This window comes from Dipodomys spectabilis, unplaced genomic scaffold (assembly GCF_019054845.1).
Source record: "Dipodomys spectabilis isolate Male_0828 unplaced genomic scaffold, ASM1905484v1 ptg000039l, whole genome shotgun sequence".
Taxonomy (NCBI): Eukaryota; Metazoa; Chordata; class Mammalia; order Rodentia; family Heteromyidae; genus Dipodomys; species Dipodomys spectabilis.
This window is the reverse complement of record NW_024870716.1, coordinates 11551040-11571039: the sequence shown is the minus strand read 5'-3', so window position 1 is coordinate 11571039 and position 20000 is coordinate 11551040. Positions and strand designations below refer to the sequence as shown.

The following is a 20000-nucleotide window of genomic DNA, read 5'->3' as shown; positions in this document are numbered from 1 at the left end:
GCTGAGCACTAGTGGTTCATGCCTGTAATCCTAGCTAGTTACTCCAAAGGCTAAGATCTGAGGGTGACAGTTAGAAGCCAGCCCAGGCAAGAAAGTCCGTGAGCCTCTTATCTCCAATTAAGGATCAAAAAGCTGGACGTAGAGGTATGGCTCAAGTGGTAGAGTGCTACCTTGAGCAAAAGTTCAAGCTCCAGGATTAGAAAGAGAGAAAGAAAAAGATATTGCTATTGTCCAAGAAAAAGAAACAGCTGGCCTGGACTGAATGACTGCAGCAGGGGTAGATGGACTGAAGATTTATTGGAGAAAAGAAGGAGAGGGGAGATAGTTGAAGGCTGGATGTGAAATAGGAAAAAAAAAAAAAAGGAATTATGAATCAATTTTAGTTTAGACTTGGGCAACTGGCAAGATGGCTTACTATTCTGTTCAGTGGGGATGTCGGGGAGTTACCACTTAGTGGGGTGGTCTGTCACCTGCTTAGATATATTAATTTTGGTTATAATTAGTTTTGAACATATTAATTTTAAAATACTTTGGAAGTATCAAAGAGACTTTTTTTTTTTTTTTTTGGTCGGTTGTGGGGCTTGAACTCTGGGCTTGAGCACTGTCCCTGTGCTCTTCAGCTCAAGGTGAATACTCTACAGCTTGAGCCACAGCGCCACTTCCAGGTTTCAAGTGGTTTATTGGAGATAAGAATCTCATGGAGGGCTGGGAAGGTGGCTCAGTGGTAGAGTGCTTGCCTTGCATGCATGAGGTCCTGGGTTCGATTCCTCAGCACTACATAAGCAAAAAGAAAAAAGCCAGAAGTGGCACTGTGGCTCAAGTCGTAGAGCATTAGCCTTGAGCTGAAGAGCTGAGGGACAGTGCCCAGGCCCAGAGTTCAGGCTCCACGACTGGACCTCCTCCCGCCCCCCCCCAAAAAAAAAGAATCTCATGGACTTTCCTGCCAAGGCTGGCTTTGAGCCTAGATCCTCAGATCTTAGCCTCCTAGGATTACAGGTATGAGCCATCAGTGCTTGGCTGAGACTGTTTGATTAAGATCAGAATTGAGAAGACTGTAGGGTCAGACGCTGGTGCTCACACTTGTAATCTGAGGTACTCAGGAGGCTGAGATCTGAGGATCATGATTGGAAACTAAACCGGGCAGGAAAGTCTGTGAAATTTATATATATATATATGTAATTATTTTTGGTTGTTCGTGGGGCTTAACTCTGGGCCTGGGCACTGTCCCTCAGCTTTTCAGCTCAAGATTGGTGCTCTATCACTTGAGTCACACTTCCGGTTTTCTGGTGGTTTATTGAAGAGTCTCATGGACTTTCCTGCCCAGGTTGGCTTTTTTTTTTTGTCAGTTGTGGGGCCTGAACTCTGTGCCTGGGCACTGTCCCTCAGCTCTTCAGCTCAAGGCTAGTGCCCTACCACTTGAGCCATAGTGCCACTTCTGGCTTTTTTTTTTTTTTTGCTTATGTGGTGCTGAGGAATCAAACTCAGGGCCTCAGGCATGTGAGGCGAGCACTCTACCTCTGAGTCACCTTCCCAGCCCCCCAGGGTGGCTTTGAACCATCATCCTCAGATCTCATCCTCCTGAGTAGCTAGGATTATAGGCATGAGCCACCAAAGCCAGGTGCCTGGGAAATCCTTATCTCTAAATACTCAAAACAAAAGCTGGAAGTGTAGCTGTGGCTCAAGTGATAGAGCACTAGCCTTGAGTAGAAAAGCTCAGGGACAGCACCCAGGTTATGAGTTTAAGCTCTAAAACTGGCACAAAATAAGAAAACAAACAAAAAAAGAGATTGTGGGGCAGGTATGAGTTTCCTCTGGAAATCATTCACATAGATAGTATGTAAATCCTTGGAAACTGCCAGGCAGATGTGGCTCATGCCTATAATCTGCACTACTCAGGAGGATGAGACCTGAGGATCTCAGTTTGAAGCTAGCTGGGGCAGAAAAACCCTTGAGACTCCTATATCCAATTAACCAGCAAAAAGCTGGAAGTAGAACTGTGGTTCAAGTGGTAGAGCACTAGCTTTGAACAAAAAGCTAAGTAAGAAAATGAGGCCCTGAGTTCAAGCCTCAGTGCCTACACACACACACACACACACACACACACACACACACACACACACACAAAGAATAAAATAAGGGTGTTTTCTAATGTGGGAATGTAAAATAGTACAGCAGCTCTGGAGGTTCCTCAAAAATCTAAACATGGATTTTTCCCACGACACAACCACATACCCCTGGGCATCTACCCTAAACATTACGAGCCAGGATATGATAAGGACACCTGTACATACATGTTCATTGCTGTACAATTCACAATAGTCAAGATATGGAAATAACCCAGATGCCCCACCGTAGGTAAGTGGATCCAAAAAACATGGTACCTATGTAGAATGGAATTTTACATAGCCATTAGAAACAATAAAATAATGTCATTTGAAGGGAAATAGATGAAACTAGAACAAATCATGTTAAGTGAGGTCAGCCAAGAACAGAGAGACAAACAGCCCATGTTCTCTCTGATATGTGGAAGTTTGATCTAAAAACGAACTGGGTTATGACAAATGGTACAGAATTCTAGATACATACACTGAGACCAAAAGAGAATACTCAGAAGAAAATCACAAAGGTGCAATGCTTAAGTTCCTCTTGATATTTGTATACAATAAAATACATACTGAAATGAACTCCAAGGTACAAAAGACTTTTTTTTTAAAGTTTTTGATGATTCTGTCTCCTTTACCTTTTACACGGTGTGTTCACGTGCATATCTTCAGGGGGATGGAAGGAGGGCACAGAACTCGAGGAAAAAGGGTGAAAAAGTGCAGCAGTGGCGCTCACTGGACACTGATGAAAGTGGACTCTACAACTTCTCGGAAGGAGATGGGAAGGAGGGACTGGAAGGCAGTGAGGGAGGAATTGTACTCATTACCTGACTCAGGTAATTGCAATCCCTCTGCACATCACTTCTAAGAGAACCATAAAGTAAGCATCTTACAAAGTCAGGATGTGTTGACAAGAAACGCTAGGAGTAACGATCGTGCCGGGAGGGGAACTGGGAAGCATTTTCTCTGTGCACACAGAACCCGTGAGAACCCGTGAGAAGCTGAGCTGGAAGAGCTGGGAGACGCCAGCGGCCGGCGGCTCATGCCTGTCATCCTAGGTCCTCAGGAGGTTGAGACCTGAGGATCTGGGTTCAAAGCCAGCCGGGGGCAGGAAAGGGGCAGGAAAGTCCGTGAGACTCTCATCTCCAATTAATCACAGAAAAAAGCCCGATGTGGCGCTGTGGCTCCCAGTGGTGGAGCTCTGGCCTGGAGTTCAAGTCCCAGGGCCGATGAAAAATAACGAAAAGCAGCTGGGTGCGGCCGGAGGCGCGTCGCGGAGGCTGCCGCGGGGTGACGGCCAGGGCGGGGCGGATCGAGGCCCGGGGGCCCGGCCTCGCAGGTGCGGGGCTCCGGAGGCGGCGCGCAGCCGGGGTGGAGGGGAGGGGGAGGGCGCTCCGCGGGGTGGCGGCCGGCGGAAGGTGCGGGTCCTGGGCGGGCGGGAGCGATGCGGGGCCGGCCCCCGGCGTCACCTGGCGGGGGGACTCGGAGGGCGGGCTCCGCTCCGGCCGGGCCTGCGGTCCCCCTCGGTGGGGGGGGGGAGGCTTCCGTCCGGTCCGCCCGTCCCCGGCCTCCCCGCCCCCTGCGCCGAGCGCGGGCCCGGAGCCAGCGGCACTGCATCATTTCTTTCTTTCTTTCTTCTTTTTTTTTTTTTTCCAAGGCTGCGGCAGGGCCCGCGGGGAGCAGGTGGAGAGAACCGAGCCGGCGAGCGGGCGCGCCGGACCCAAAGGAAGACTGCAGTGACGCGGGGGCCCGGAGACATGGCGGCCTCTGAATAAGCAGAATCCCGAGGCGGCCCCCGCCCCGCCGCGCCCCCCGCCCTCCCCGCCCACCCCGCACCATGCCGGGCGGGTGCTGAGCGCAGGCCGGGCCGAGCCTCGGCCCCGGGCGGGGAGCGGCGGCCCCGGGCCCGGCGTCGGCCTCGCCCGTGCGTCCGTCCGGAGCCCCGTCCCTCCCGCTCCCACCGCTGCGGTCGCCGCTCCCGCCCCCTCCCCCGGCCCCGCACCTCGGCGTCCGCACCCCGCGCCTGGACTATGGCCGCTGAGGAAGCCGTGCAGACGGCCGAGCACTACCGGGCGGAGGTGGAGCGGCTGAGCCGCGAGCTGGCCGAGACCACCCATGAAAAGATCCAGGCGGCCGAGTACGGGCTGGTGGTGCTGGAGGAGAAGCTGACGCTCAAGCAGCAGTACGACGAGCTGGAGGCCGAGCACGACGCGCTCAAGCAGGAGCTGGAGCAGCTGAAGGAGGTGAGGGGAGAGGAGCCGGCCCCCCACTGCCCGGGGAGAGAGGCCGCGGGGACGGCGGGGTCCGGAGACGCCATCGAGAGCCCTTTGTTGGTCGGAGATAAATGAAAGGGGCCATTGTGACCCCCACCCCCTGCGCGCACACACACACAAACACATATACACATATATACACACACATATGCACATACACACATACACATATACACACATATACACATGCACACACAAAAACACATACACACATATACACATACATATACACACATACACACATGCATACACATACACACATACAAACACACACACACATATATACACATACACACATATATACACATACACACATATACACATACACACACACACACACACACACACACACACACAGGCCAAGAGAAAAATAATAGCCTAAGAAATGAATGATGTCTACGCCTGAACTGGGCAGGCTGAGGCAGGGGGGTGGGGTGGGGGTGGGGGAGGCTCTCCTAAGTCCTCCGGTCCCCCTGCTCCCATTATAGGTTGCAATACAGCAATCAAACTTCCCCAAATTGCGGTGGCTCGCGCCTGTCATCCTAGCTTACTCTGGAGGCTGAGATCTGAGGACCGCAGTTGGAAGCCAGCCTGGGCAGGAAGGTCCATGAGACTCTCATCTCTCCAGTTAGCCAGCAAAAAAAGCTGGAAGTGGAGGTGTGTGTGGCGCAAGTGGTAGAGTGCCAACCTTGAAGAGAAAAAGCTAACGGACCTCACTAAGTCCCAGCACAAAATACAACACACACCCACACACACCCTGCTGTGATTTCGCTGATGATCTTATTATATACCCAGGTTTGTAATTGTGGACCCAGAATTTCAGGCTGGTTGAAATCTGGCATGTAATGGTCTTTGCTGATAACTGCTTTTCGAGGGGACTAAACAGTGTTTGGAGAGCCCTTCCATCCAGTTTGACAAAGGTGATCTGCTTTGCCTTCCTGTCATTCTTGTCCTAAGGCTGAGGACACTCATTAACTTGGCTGGCTGATTTTGCTGTCTTGATGGTGTCTCTGAGCCAGGCAGGGCCAGGCCAAAGTCCTATGAAGTCACCCTAACCAAGGCAAATTGAACTCCTCCCTAGATGGCCTGAAGGAACCTGACCTAGGGAGCTCTGTATTTGAAATGAGTCTCTTCAGGTTGAAGTGACTTCTTAAACATCACACAGCACCAAAGGGCTGTGGTGAACATTGTTCTTTTGGTATTTGGTGGTGGTTGTTTTGTAAAGATTGGCTATCAGCTACTTAAACATAATTTTTAAAAAACAAAATTTGCTAAGGCAATAGAAGAAAATAAGGTGTTTGGATTTTCCATTAAGCATTTATAAGACTAGACGTATTATCAGAGTCTTCTTTATCTGCTTATGGAGGCACAATAACAAGTAACCAAGAATAAATTTGACGTATGCACTGCTTTTCTGAGTGGCAATCTTTCAATTAATTACTAATTATTTATTAAGTTTTAAATGCATACTGGCATTTAATATTGTCATATAATATACCAAAAAATCTTTTTTCTTTTTTTTTTTTGGGTCCGGTCATGGGGCCTGAACTCTGGGCCCGAACGCTGTCCCTCAGCTCTTCAGCTCAAGATTAGCGCTCTACCACTTGAGCCACAGCGCCACTTCCGGCTTTTTTCTTTTCACTTATGTAGTACTTAGGAATCGAACCCAGGGCCTCATGCATACAAGGCAAGCGCTCTACCACTGAGCCACCTTCCCAGCCCCCAAAAATCTTTTTTCTTTGTAAATTTGCTCTAGAGGGAAGGAAAGGTCATGTTTTGTGTGGTTTTGCTGAAAAGACATGATTTTTGAGATTCTAATAAATCTGCCTTCTGATGTAATACAGATAGGGTAAATATATTTTCAAATGTCCCATTTTTGTTCAGAGATTAAATATCAAAAAGAGTCAATGTACTAAAATAAGTCAAAAGGAGAAATGTAATTTTTTTTCTTTTTTCTTTTTGTTTTGTTTTTTGTTGGTCTTGGGACTTGAACTTTGGGTTTGGGCGCTGTCCCTATGCTCTTCAGCTCAAGGCAAGCGCTCTACCGCTTGAGCCACAGTGCCACTTCCTGTAATTTTTTTTTCCTCTTGCAATACTAGGCCACAAGTTCTAGCTTCTTTTTTTTTTTTTGGTTGGTCGTGGGGCTAGAACTCTGGGCTTGGGCTCTTCAGCTCAAGGTGAGCACTCTACCGCTTGAGCTACACCACCATTTCTGGTTTTCTGGTGGTTTATTGGAGACAAGAGTCTCATGGTCTTTCCTGCCCGGGCTGGCTTTGAATCATGGTCATCAGATCTCAGCCTCCTGAGTAGCTAGGATTACAGACATGAGCCACCAGCGCCTGGCTTCTAGCTTCCTATTTTTCTTTCTAGGCTGATCTTCCCATCAGCCAGATTTGTTTATGTTTTGCAGTCACATTAACTTTTAGACTGGCATTTATTTATTTATGTGTGGTGCCAGTCCTGGGACTTGAATTCAGGGTCTGGGCACTGTGCCTGAACTTTTGTTGCTCAAATCTAGTGCTCTACCACTTGAACCACAGATCCACTTCTGGCTTTTGTTTTGTTTTGTTTTTGTAGTTTATTGGAGGTAAGAGTCTCATGGATTTTTCTGCTGGGGCTGGCTTTGAACCATGATCTTAAGACTCCAGCTTTTTTGCTGCTTAATTGGAGATAAGAGTCTCTCAGATTCATCTGCCTCCTTGATCCTCAGATCTCAGCCTCCTGAGTAACTAGGATTACAGAGGTGAGCCACAGGTGCTCTGCTGATGTTCCCTGTTTGATCCACCATAGGAGCTCTTATTCAAGAGGATTTTCCACCCACCAGCTGATGCTTACCTGGTGTATCCAAAAAAAAAAAGGAAATTCAAAATAATTGTGCAGGTGATGGAGGCGTGGCTCAGGTGTTAGAGTACCAGCCAATGAGCAAAAACATCAGATGAGTTTTAGTATCTGAGTGTGCCCATTGAAGTATTCCAATGTGGATGCCATACAGAAGCTTTTTTTCTCCCTTTTTTCTTTCCCTTTTTTTCTTCTTCTGTCAGTCTTGGGGCTTGAACTCTGGGCCTGGGTGTTGTTTCTGAACTCTTCAGCTCAAGGCAAGCAAGTACTCTACCACTTGAACCATAGTGCCACTTCCCAGAAGGTATTTTTTAATATATATTTTTTTATTGTCAAGATACTGTACAAAAAGATTACAGTTACATGAGTAAGGTATGGTAGTGAGTACATTTCCTATTGAGCATTGTTACCCCCTCCTTTGTCCCAGAAGCTATTTTTTGAGCCAGTTGCTTATGTATTTAATTTTAGATTCTTGGGAAGTAGAGATTGGGATCGTGATTTGAGGCCAGTTTGGACAAAATAGTCCATAAGTTCTCATTTCAATAGGCAGAAGTTGGGCTTGGTGGTATGTGCCTGTCATCCTGGCTGCCGCAGAAGACATAAATAGGGAGATCATAGTCCATGCTGTCCAGGTAAAAAGTGAGACTATCCAACAAACAGAGCAGAAAGGACTATGGGGATACTTCAAGTGCTAGAGTGTTCCCTATCAAGTGCAAGTCCTTGAATTCAAATCCCAGTGCCAGGGCTGGGGTTGTGGCTTAATTGTAGAGTGCTGGTAATGCACTTACAAATATGTTTTTCAATTCCTTTGTCTTTTGTAGTGGTACAGGGATTATTTATTTATTTATTTATTTATTTATTTGCCAGTCCTGGGGCTTGAACTCAGGGCCTGGGCACTGTCCCTGAGTTTTTCTTGCTTAAGGCTAGCACTCTATCACTTGAGCCACAGGGCCACCTCTGGCTTTTTCTGTTTTTGTGGTACTGAGGAATTGAACTAGAGTGCTAGGCAAGTACTCTACCACTAAACCACATTCCTAGCCCCAAGTGCATTGTTTTTACAAAGGGAAGTTTTGTTTATTATCATCAGGAGTTACAGTAAATGTTGTTGTATTATATCTAGAAAGCTGAGGAAAAACTAAGTGCTGGGGACTCATACCTGTGAACCTAGTTTCTTGGGTGGCTGAGATTTGAGAATGGAGGTTTGAATCCAGTTCAGGCCATCAAAAATTGAAAGAGAGCTGAGCACTGGTGGCTCACGCCTGTAGTCCTAGCTACTCAGGAGGCTGAGATCTGAGGATCATGATTCAAAGCCAGCCTGGGCAGGAGTCCGTGAGACTCTTATCTCCAATAAAGCACTAGAAAACCGGAAGTGGCGCTGTGGCTCAAGCAGTAGAGTGCTTGCCTTGAGTTGAAGAGTACAGGGACAGTGCCCAAACCCAGAGTTCATGCCCCATGACCAACAAAAAAAAGAATGTGTGGGCTTGAGTTCAAATCCCAGTATCAGCACACATGCAAAAGTACTTCATAGTCAATGTTGCTATTGAATTATAACTATAAATCAACAAAGAAATCTGGGAATCATTTGTAAGTTCTTTTACCAAATATGATTCATTGAAAAGTAACAGGGCCAATTTATGGGAATGTCAGCAAAAAACTATTGCACTAAATTCAAGTGCGACATTAGTAATTTTCTGTTCATTGGGTTTTTCTTTCCTTCCTTCCTTCCTTTCTTCCTTTCTTTCTTTCTTTCTTTCTTTCTTTTTTTGTGCTTTTACGAGGGCTTGAACTCAGGGCCTGGGTGCTGTCCCTAAGCTTTTTTACTCAAGGCTGACATGCTACCATTTTAGCCACACCTTTATTTTCAGGTTTTTGGTGATTAATTGGAGATGAGTTTCATGGACTTTCCTAGTTGGGCTGGCTTTGAATTGTGATTCTCAGATATTAGCCTCCTGAGTAGCTAGGGTTGCAAGTATTAACCACTGGCTCTTATGGCTCAGTCTTTGTAGATCACTCTGGTGTTTGGGGTCAGCATCTCAGAGAGTTGTTCTTTATTTCCAAGGTTGAACACTGATGAAAAGGCCAGGAAACAATGTATTCTGAGGATGTGCAACATTAATAACATGAAATAATTCAGTGATGTTTTTCTAATTATTTCTTTCCTTGGCCCTGTTACTTTTTGGCCTAGCTTGGTATTGTTTAGGAATTTGCTTTATGCTTCATTACATGGACCAATACAGTCTTACATACTTGAAACGAAAATGAAAGGGATCTGAAGAAGAATGACTTTTTCCCAACACACACAATTGGCTACTTTGTTCATGGCTATTACTGTTCCACCCGAAACATGCCTCCAGTCCAGTATTTTGCTAGTTAGAGTTGAAGTCCTGAAGACTTTTCTGCCCTGATCCTCTAGATCTCAACCCCCTCAGTAGGTAGTATTATATGTGTGAGCTAGGTACCTGGCAGAATTCTTGCTTTTTTTTTTTTTTTTTGTCAGTCATGGGACCTGAACTCTGAGCCTGGGCACTGCCCTTCAGCTCTTCAGCTCAAGGCTAGCACTCTACCACTTGAGCCACAGCACTACTTCTGACTTCTTCTGCTTATGTGGTGCTGAGGAATCGAACTCAGGGCCTCATGCATGCAAGGCAAGCACTCTATCACTGAGCCACCTTCCCAGCCCCACCCCGCCCTTTTTTTTTGCCAGTCCTGTGTCTTGAACTCAGGGCCTGGGCACTGTCCTTGAGCTTCTTTTGCTCAATGCTAGACTCTACCACTTGAGCTACAGTGCAACTTCTTGCTTTTTCTGTTTAAGAGGTACTGATTAATCAACCCAGGGCTTCATGCATACTAGGCAAGTACTCTACCACTAAGCCACATTCCCAGCCCATTTATGGGCCACTTATAGGGGCCTGGTTGGTTTTGTATATTTGGAATGTTGTATCAGTCAGAAAATGACAAAAATCCATACACACATAAATACCTTAGATTTTACTTTGTTGTTGTTGTTGTGGGGCTTAAACTCAGGACCTGGACAATGTTCCTGAGCTCTTTTGCTCAAGGTTAGCGCTCTACTTTGAGTCATAGCTCCATTTCTGTTTTCTGATTGTTAATTGGAGATGAGTCTTATGGACTTTTCTGCCCAGTCTGGCTTTGAACCATGATCCTCAGATCTCAGCCTTCTGAGTAGCTAAAGTTACAAGTGTGAACCATTGGCACCTAGTTTTAGATTTCCGGTTTAAAAAATTGAATCTGCAATTAATTAGTATCTTAGGCCTCCTGAGTTATTCTACAACTGAGCCATACTGGTGGTTGTCTAGATTTTTTTTTTTTACCAGTTTGTGAATAAACATGAAAAAAGTTATAAATCAATCTAATTAGGCTATTTTTAGAATCTCCTAATGTTTTTCATTCATTCATCCATTATTTATTAATCAGTGTATTTATTATGTATTGCCAGTACAAAGGTTCGTACTCAGTGTCTTATGCTTGCTCAGTTTTTTGTCCTTGGTTTGTACTCTACCATTTGAGCTACTCCTCCAGTCTAGCTTTTTGCTGGTTGTTTTGAATATGGAATCTCCTGAACTTTTCTGCCTTGGCTGATTTTGAACAAGATCTTCCTGATCACAGCATCCTGAGTAGCTGGGATTACTGGTTAGAGCTGTTAGCACCTGGTTTTTTGCTGTTCTTGTTCTTTTGTTTTTATAACCCTCCCCCCCCCCCCCCCCCCGCAAAAAAAAAAAACAGTCATGTCCTATCTTGTAACCTTGCTTTTTGTTGAGAGTATGCCCTTTTAAAATGCAAGTTTTATGAGCTAGGCACTAGTGGTTCATGCCTGTAATCCTAGCTGCCCAGGAGGCTGAGTTCTGAAGATGGTGATTTGAAGCAGGAAAGTCTATGAAACTTACTTCCAGTTAATCACAAAAAGCCAGAAGTGGAGCTGCAGTTTAAGTGGTAGAGTGCTAGTTGTGTGAGCCCAAGAGCTCAGTGACAGTGCCCAAGCCCTGAGTTCAAACCCCAGGACCAGCACAAAAAGAAAGAAGAAAAACAGGAAGGAAAGAAGAAAAAAAGGAAGAAGGAAGTGGTGGAAGGAAGAAAGAGAGGGTTCAGTTTCAACATCTCCCCATAGCAGGTTTGTAGCTGGTACTCAGGGGGGAGCCAGTCCTGGGGCTTGAACTCAGGGCCTGGGCACTGTCCCTGAGTTTCTCAAGGGACACTCTCAAGGCTAACATTCTATCACTTGAGCCACAGTACCACTTCTGGCTTTTTCTGTTTATGTGGTACTGAGGAATTAGAGTGCTAGGCAAGCACTCTACCACTAAGCCACATTCCTAGCCCAAGACAAATACTTTTAGGGGTGCATTAGTGCTGTTGTCTCCTTGTCTGACTGGCTGGTCCCAAGGATATGGCCGTCAGTACCTGGCTCACGTCCACAGCAGCAGGAACCAGTCCTGCAGTGATCACATCCTGTCCATTCTAGAGCATGGTGTCAAGCCAAGATGACTGCGACCTTTGGGCTTCTCCATGTTTTCCTTTCCTTACCCTCTGACTGCTTGAATTTTGAGATACAGTGTTTCAGATCACAGACAGAATCTCACAAAGGCTGTTTGATTGCATTGAGGGAGGTCTGTAGCCTCTAGAATCTTACTTTTTACACACATGGAACACATACATGTATATGTACATGTGTGTAACACATGTGTGCTAGGTCTGAGACTCGAACTCAGGACCTCTTGTTTAGTACTCTCGCTCAAGGCTAGTGCTCTACCACTTGAGCCACAGCTCCCCTCCTAGCTTTTTGCTGGTGAGAAGGTTCTCACAGATTTTCCTGCCCAGGCTGGCTTTGAACCAGGATCCTCTGATCTCAGCCTCCAGAGTAGCTAGTATTACAGGTGTGAGCTACCAGCATCAGCATCTAATTGAGGACACATTGGTTCTAGCCTGTAGAAATTTGGAACATGAAAAAACAAAAAGTAGCTGGGATTACAACTCAGAAGGCTGAGATCTGAGGATCACGGTTCAAAACTAGCCAGGGCAGGAAAGTCTGTGAGACTCTTATCTCCAATTAACTACCAGAAAACTGGAAATGGTGCTGTGGCTCAAGTGGTAGAGTGTTAGCCTTGAGCTGAAGAGCTCAGGGACAGTGCCCATGTCCAGGGTTCAAACCCCATGACCGATAAAAAACAAAAGTATCTGGGATTACAGGTAGGAGCCATGAAGCCTGGTCTTGAGGTATTTTTTTTTTAAAGTTATTGTTTTGGGGCTGGGAAGGTGGCTCAGTGGTAGAGTGCTTGCATGCATGAGGCTCTGGGTTCGATTCCTCAGCACCACATAAGCAGAAAAAGCTGGAAGTGGCATTGTGGCTCAATTGTTAGAATGCTAGCCTTGAACTGAAGAGCTGAGGGACAGTGCCCAGGCCCAGAGTTGATGCCCCATGACCAGCAAAAAATAAAATAAAAGTTAACCAGCAAAAAATAAAAGTTATTGTTTCTTTAGTTATGTGTATTTTGTTGACTTTTTTCTGGTTTGCAATTTTTTTTTTTGCAAGTTTGTAAATAGAACATTAAAAAAGGATTTCTTTGGTTTTTTACTTAAGGGTTATTTCTGGTTGTTTTTTCCATTGTGTGTACTTGATGTTTTCAAACATTTTAAGGAGGAAAAAAAAGAAAAGCACTACTCCAAAATGTGATATTTAACTGCCTGGTTTCTGACTTTAAATTGAGAGTTTTAAATGCAAATGCGATTACCAAGAGGGAGGAAGGCAGTGACAGTGGCAATTTCCTGAGTGGAATGTTTTGTTTCAGAGTGAGGCGTGGGTCTCTAGTAGGACACTGAGAGGCTGGTTCTTTGTTTTGTATACTGCCGACCTCTGGGGAATCAAATGCCATCACTAGAGCCTTAGCCATCACTTTTTGAAGTTGAAAAAGGTTTGGATTGTACCATGGATGGGCCTTGCTGATTGTTCTTTGATTTTTCTTTTGTGTAGAACTGGGGCTTGAACTCAGCCTCATGCTTTTGCTTAGTTTAGCGTTTTTCAGCTTAAGGTTAGTGCTCTATGAATTGAGCACTGCTTCTGGACTTTTGATGGTTAATTGGAGATAAATCTCACAGACTTTCCTGCCTGGGTTGGTTTTGAACCATGATCCTCATATCTCCTGAGTAGCTTCAGGAGATATTTCAGGCATGAGCCTGAACCAGCATGTGGCAGCTGTGAGTTGAGTCGTATACATGACTTGGCCTACATGTCTACTTTCTTTCCCTTCAAATCCCAAACTTGGGGGCTGGGAAGGTGGCTCAGTGGTAGAGTGCTTGCCTTGCACGCATGAGGCCCTCGGTTCAATTCCTGAGCACCACATATGCAGAAAAAGCCGAAAGTGTGGAGCTGTGACTCAAGTGGTAGAGCACTAGCCCTCAGGGGAAGAGCTGAGAGACATCACCCAGGCCTACAGTTCAGGCCCCACAACTGGCCAAAAAAAAAACAAAAACAAAAATCATGAACTTGTTTTCATACAAGGCTGTGTGTCCAGAGCCTTTAAGCTGAAAAATCTCAAGAAAATAGACTTAGTTGGGGCTTGGAATGTAGCTTAGTGGTAGAGTGTTTGCCTAGCATGTATGAAGCCCTGGGTTTGATTCCTCAGTACCGCATAAACAGAAAAAGCCAGAAGTAGCACTGTGGCTCAAGTGGTTGAGTGCTGGCCTTGAGCAAAAGAAGCTCAGGGACAGTGCCCAGGTCCTGAGTTCAAGCCCCAGGACTACCCTCCACTCCTCAAAAAAAATGAATCATTGGAGAAAGAGAGAAGAAATAATATGTCCTTGAATCATTTATAAATAAGTTTTCAGTTAATGGCTCTTAGGATTACTTAAAAACAAAAAACAATTGCTTGGTGTTGGTGGCTCACGCATCTAATTCTAGTCAATCAGAATGCTAAATCTGAAGCATTGTGGTTTGAAGCCAGCTTGGGTAGGAAGGTCTGTGAGATTCCCTCTCCAAAACAGTTAGCAAAAAGCAGGACTGGAGGTGTGGCTCAAGTGGTAGAGCACTAGCCAAACAACTTTAGCAAGCGGGAAGCTAAGTTTAAACCCTGGTACAGGCAACATCAGTAAATATATAATTTTTTCCCCTGGAGTTAATTTTTTGTTGTTTGTTTTGGTTGGTCGTTGGGCTTGAACTCTAGGCTTGGACGCTGTCCCTCAACTCTTCATTTCAAAGCTAGTGCTCTACCACTTAAGCCACAGTGACACTTCCGGCTTTTCTGTTTATATGGTGCTGAGGAATAGAACCCAGGGCCTCATGCATGTGAGGCAAACATTCTATCACTGAGCCACTTTCTTAGCCCCCCTGGAGTTAATTTTGATAAAAATTTTTTCCCAGAGATTTCTTTATTGAGATTAATTAACTACATAAATTTCATAGTACCAAGGTGTAGTTACACTTAGCTAAGGTCACAAACACATTTTAACCTTCACAATGATAATCATCATCATTCTAATCTACAAAACTTATGAATTCTTATCAACAATATCAATAAAACTATTTCTTCCAGATCCAGTGATAGGCATATTTCTTTCCTTTTGCTTAGTATCAGCTGTTCCCTCTTTCTCTCTGCTCTGCTCCCAACTTCCCTCAGATGTTCACGGGTGTACTCCATATAAGAGGTAAAGAATATACAGTCATCTAAACTGATAGGACAAATTAAGACGAGGTCCTTTGTTTCCTTATTTTTGGGGTTCTTTTCAGTCTGTATATTATTTTATGTAGATATGAAGCTGTGCTTGGGTATTATAATTTGGTGTTTTTCTCCCAAGGCTGACCTCTTTTGGTTTCACTGTGTATGGGTATTTTTACTTTGTCATATCTTGTTTTGAATCTAACATCCACATATCAGGGAGACCCTATGCCATTTTTCTCTCTTATCTTGGCTTATCTTGCTCAACATGATTTGTTCTAATTCTATCCTTCTCCCTGTGAGTGCCATTATTTTATCCTTTCTAATGGCTGCATAAAATTCTATGTATATAGATCCCTCACTTTTAGGATCCATTCATCAGTAGTGGGGCATCTGGGCTGTTTCCATATCTTGGCTATTATGAACAGTGCTGCAATGAACATGGAGGTGCATGTGTCCTTGTAGCCTGGTTCCTGTTGCTCAGGGTAGATGCCTAGGAGTGGCATGGCTGGGCCATAGAGTATGTCTATGTTTAGTTTCCTGAGGAACCTCCAGACTGCTTTCCAGAGTGGCTGTATTAATTTACATTCATAAATACAACACTAATAAATACATATTTTTTTTTTCAAAAAAGGAATCAGGAAACTTTATTTGAGAAAGTGCTGAAGAGGGAGAGAAAAGAGGATTGAGGAGGAAGAAGCAGGCTACAGCGCGAAGCCTGCAGGGACTCACGTGTGAGCATCTGTTTGGTTGAGGTAGGGATGGATGAACTGGCCTGGGAGAGAGGTGAGAAGTGAGCCAAGAGAGGTTGTTTGGGGCCAGATGGTGAAGGCCTGTCATTTCCTTCTAGTAAAGGACACACGCTGCTGACTGTAATGAACTTGGTCCCAGGAAGACTCTGCCACGTGTGCCAGGCCTGGGGTACTGGAAAAGAACTTGAATCTAATGGGGTCTGGATTTGCTGCTATTTGCATGCCCTCCTTCTGTGTGTGAGAAACCTTGGGAATTAAAAAGTGACTGCGTGAGCTGGGCCTGCTGGCTCACACTGTCATCCTACCTACTCAGGAGGCTGAGATCTGAGGATGGAGGTTTGAAGCCAGCCCAGGCAGGAAAGTCCATGAGATTCTTACCTTCAATTAATGACCAGAAAAAGCTGGAAGTGGAGCTGTGGCTCATGTAGTAAGAGCACTAAGCCTTGAGCAAAAAACTCACAGTGCTAGCCAGGCGCCGGTGGCTCATGCCTAGCTACTCAGGAGGCTGAGATCTGAGGATCAAGGTTCAAAGCCAGCTCGGGCTGGAAAGTCCGTGAGACTCTTATCTCCAATAAACCACTCGAAAACCGGAAGTGGTGCTGTGACTCAAGTGGTAGAGTGCTTGCCTTGAGCTGAAGAGTGCAGGGACAGCTCCCAAGCCCAGAGTTCAAGCCCCATGACCACCACCACCTCCACCACCACCAACAAAAAAACCTAAAAAACCTCACAGTGCCCAGGACCTGAGTTAAAGTCCAGACTGGCACCAGTAAACAATAAAGTAGGTTGGTGCAGATGGCTCATGCCTATAATCCTAGCGACTCAGGAGGCTGAGATCTGAGGATCATGGTTCAAAGCCAGCCTGGGCAGGAACGTCCATGAAACTCTTATCTCCAATTAACCACTAGAAAACTGGAAGTGGCACTATGGCTCAAGTGGTAGAGCGTTCGCCTTCAGGTGAAAAGCCGAGGGACAGCGGCCCAGGCCCAGAGTTCAAGACCCATGACAACCCCCCCCCCCCCAGAAAAGTGATAGCTTGCTAGGCTCTGGTGGCTTGTGGCTTATGTCTATTATCTTAGCTACTTAAAGGCTGAGATCTGAGGATCCCAGTTTGAACTAACATCTTCGGATTCAGCCTCCTGAGTAGCTAGGATTACAGACAGGAGCCATCAAGTCTGGCCTGTTTGGACTATTCTTTTTCATTGGTCTGTACCCTACTGTCTCACTGTCAGAGCTTTATTGCAGTGGTTCTGGATAGCTGTTGGAATCATTCTTCTTATTTTGGGAAGTCTGCTGTCCTAACTCTTGGTTTGGAAAACTTGCCACTGACAGCGATGTGGATTGGGCCCACCATAGTATATTTCCATTTTTGAGCTCTAAGCAGGGTTTGGGGGAGGAGGGACTTCTGGTGATTGCATTAGAGGTTGTTTCTGTTCTTATAAGCAAAGCAGGCTGGCTCCAGCAGAACTCAATTGTCTAATTAGGGGCCTGTGATCTAATTTTTTTTTTTTTTTTTTTGATCACGGGGCTTGAACTCTGGGCCTAGGTGCTATCCCTCAGCTCTTCAGCTCAAGCCTAGCACTCTACCACTTGAGCCACAGCACCACTTCTGGTTTTCTGGTGGTTTATTGGAGATAAGAGTCTCACGGGCTTTGCCGCCCAGGCTGGCTTTGAACCACGATCCTCAGATCTCAGCCTCCTGAGTAGCGAGGATTACAGGCGTGTGCCACCAGCGCCTGGCTGTGATTCAATTCTTGAGAAGTCATTTTTGAAGAAAAATAGCATTTACTCTGTGTGTGTGTGTGTGTGTGTGTGTGTTTACTCTGTGTGTGTGTGTGTGTGTGTGTGTGTGTGTGTGTGTGTGTGTGTGTGTGTGTGTGTGTGTGTGTGTGTGTGTGTGTGTGTGTGTGTGTGTGTACTGGGGCTTGAACTCAGGGTCTAGGTGCTGTCCTCAAGTTTCTTTTGCTCAAGGCAAGTCCTTTACCCTTGAGCTGCAGCTCCACTTTCAGTTTTTTAGGTGGTTAATTGGAGATAAGAGTCTCATGGACTTTTCCTGCCTGGGCTGGCTTTGAACTGTGATCCTCAGATCTCAGCCTCCTGAGTAGCTATGGTTACAAGTGTGAGCCACCAGCACCTGACAAGTCATTTTTCTTCTTATGAAGTAAAGCAAACTAGAGCTTGGCCTATTCTTGTAACATTCTGTGAGATTCCCAATCCTGACATGAAAATAGATGTTGGCATTTTCTTAAGCCAAGGAGTAAAGAGTATTATTTGTAGGAGGCAGTATGTGTGCTCTTGATTAGGAACATGGAGAATGGAACATAACTGCATCCTGAAACTGGAATTAAAGGGGGAAACAAAGAGTGGAGTTTGGAAGACTTTGTGGATGTCACTAGATCATACCATAGTTTCTAAGGGCCAGGCAAGCAGGGTGATAGACAGGGTAGAAAGCTGTCATAAGCAGGATTCAGTGGCTCATGCCTGTAATGCAACCTACTCAGGAGGCTGAGATCTGAAGATCGTGGTTAGAAGGCAGTCTGGGCAGGAAACTCTGAGACTCTTATCTCCAGTTAACCAGCAAAAAGCTAAGAGACAATGCCCAGGCCCTGAGTTCAAGGTCCAGCACCACACATACATAAAAAATACTGGTCCTAAAAATGCTGTGGGCATGTGACAGTTTCCAGAGTCTTCTGCCTGGTTTCTACTGCAGGCAGGAGTGTGGTGCTATCTGGGCCTGTGACCAGGATAGCCTGGGGCTTACTGAAATTAAGTCAACAGGAGACTCTAAGGAGGCTTCTCCCCGCAGGGTAAGTGTAGAGCTGCAATACATACCATGGTACTGTGTGGGGATGGATTTTTTTTTCCTGCATGAGTCGTGATTTAACCACAGGATTCTCTGATCTTCTTCCAAGAAGCTCCTAGTTTTCTTGAAAATAAGTGGCAGATCCACTCTTTTTCTCTCTGCCTCTCTGGCTCTCTTTTGCTGGTATTGGGGGTTGAACTAAGGGCCTGGCTGCTGTTCTTCAGCTTTTTCATTCATGGTTAGCACTCCACCACTTGAGCCACACCTTCACTTCTGGCTTTCGACTGGTTATTGGAGATTAACCAGTCTCATGGACTTTCCAGCCTATGCTGACATCAAACCACAGTCCTCAGATCTCAGCCTCCCGAGTAGCTAGGATTATAGGTGTGAGCCACTGGCGCCTGGTTTTGAACACAGTAGACTTTCAATGTTTGTACCATACCAAAAGAAAAATTACTATGTGAAATGTGATGTCTGTATTAATCAGCTAAGTTTAAGTATGCCATAATGATAAACAAGAATATCACATTGCACCCCACAAATGAGTACAATTATTCTTTGTCAATTAGAAATAAACAACAAAAGAATATATCTTTGGTGGGGTACCAGGTGCTTATCCCTATAATCTAGCTACTTAGAAGGCTGAGCTCTGCAGGTCATGGTTCAAAGCTATGGAAGGTAGAAAAGATCCTTGAGATTTCATCTCCAGTTAACAAGCAAAAAGTCAGAATGGAGGTTGGATCAAGTGCTAGAGGGCCAACTGAGCAAGCTGGAGGCCCCAAGGAAAGGAGATTATTGCATGTGAATCTGAACATCCTCTTATTCTTTCTTCTATAGCTTGAGTTTTTGTCTCCAGCCAAACTTTGCTTACCATATCTGTCCATGTTCTGTCACTCTTCCTTTTTTATTTTGTGCCAGTTCTAGAGCTTGAACTCAGGTCCTAGGTGCTGTCTCTGAGCTTTTTTGCTCAAGGCTAGTGCTCTACCACTTGAGCCACAGCTTCACTTCTGGCTTTTTGCTGCTTAATTAGCGATATAAATCTCATGGTCTTTCCTGTTCCAGCTGGCTTCAAACTGAAATCATCAGATCTCAGCCTCCTGACTAGCTAGGATTACAAGCATGAGCCACCAGCACCTAGGGTTTTTTTTTTTTTTTCCCTATTGAAATAGTTAAACCGTTCTTCATCTATCATTGGTCTTGCCTGTACTTTTCACTGATCATCCTCGATTCTGCTCATTCCTGCTTGAATACTTCAGTAAGAAAGAATAGATTTTGGGTTGGGAATGTGGCTGAGTGGTACAGTGCTTACCTAGCATGCATGAAGCCCTGGGTTCAGTTCCTCAGTTGAAGAATTGAAGTGGTGCTGTGGCTCAAGTGGTCGTGTGCTAGCCTTGATTAAAAGAAGCTCAGGGACAGCGCCCAGACCCTGAGTTCAAGCCCCAGGACTTGCAGAAAAAAAAAGAATAGGTTTTAAAAATATACCAAGATGGGGGCTGGAATGTGGCTTAGTGGTAGAGTGCTTGCCTAACATGCATGAAGCCCTGAGTTCTATTCCTCAGTACCACATAAAC

At 45.4% G+C, this 20000-nt stretch overlaps 1 protein-coding gene across 5 annotated transcripts in view; it reads left to right on the top strand.

Annotated features, from left to right (window-relative positions):
- The first annotated feature begins 4118 nt into the window (after window positions 1-4118).
- Window positions 4119-20000, top strand: part of Bicd1 (BICD cargo adaptor 1) — a 96577-nt gene continuing 80695 nt past the window's right edge. For all 5 annotated transcript variants that reach the window (XM_042677707.1, XM_042677711.1, XM_042677710.1 and 2 more), the window contains exon 1: window positions 4119-4345. In XM_042677707.1, the coding sequence (XP_042533641.1) occupies window positions 4133-4345 (213 nt within the window). In that variant the 5' untranslated portion in view covers window positions 4119-4132. The remainder of the gene's footprint in view (window positions 4346-20000) is intronic.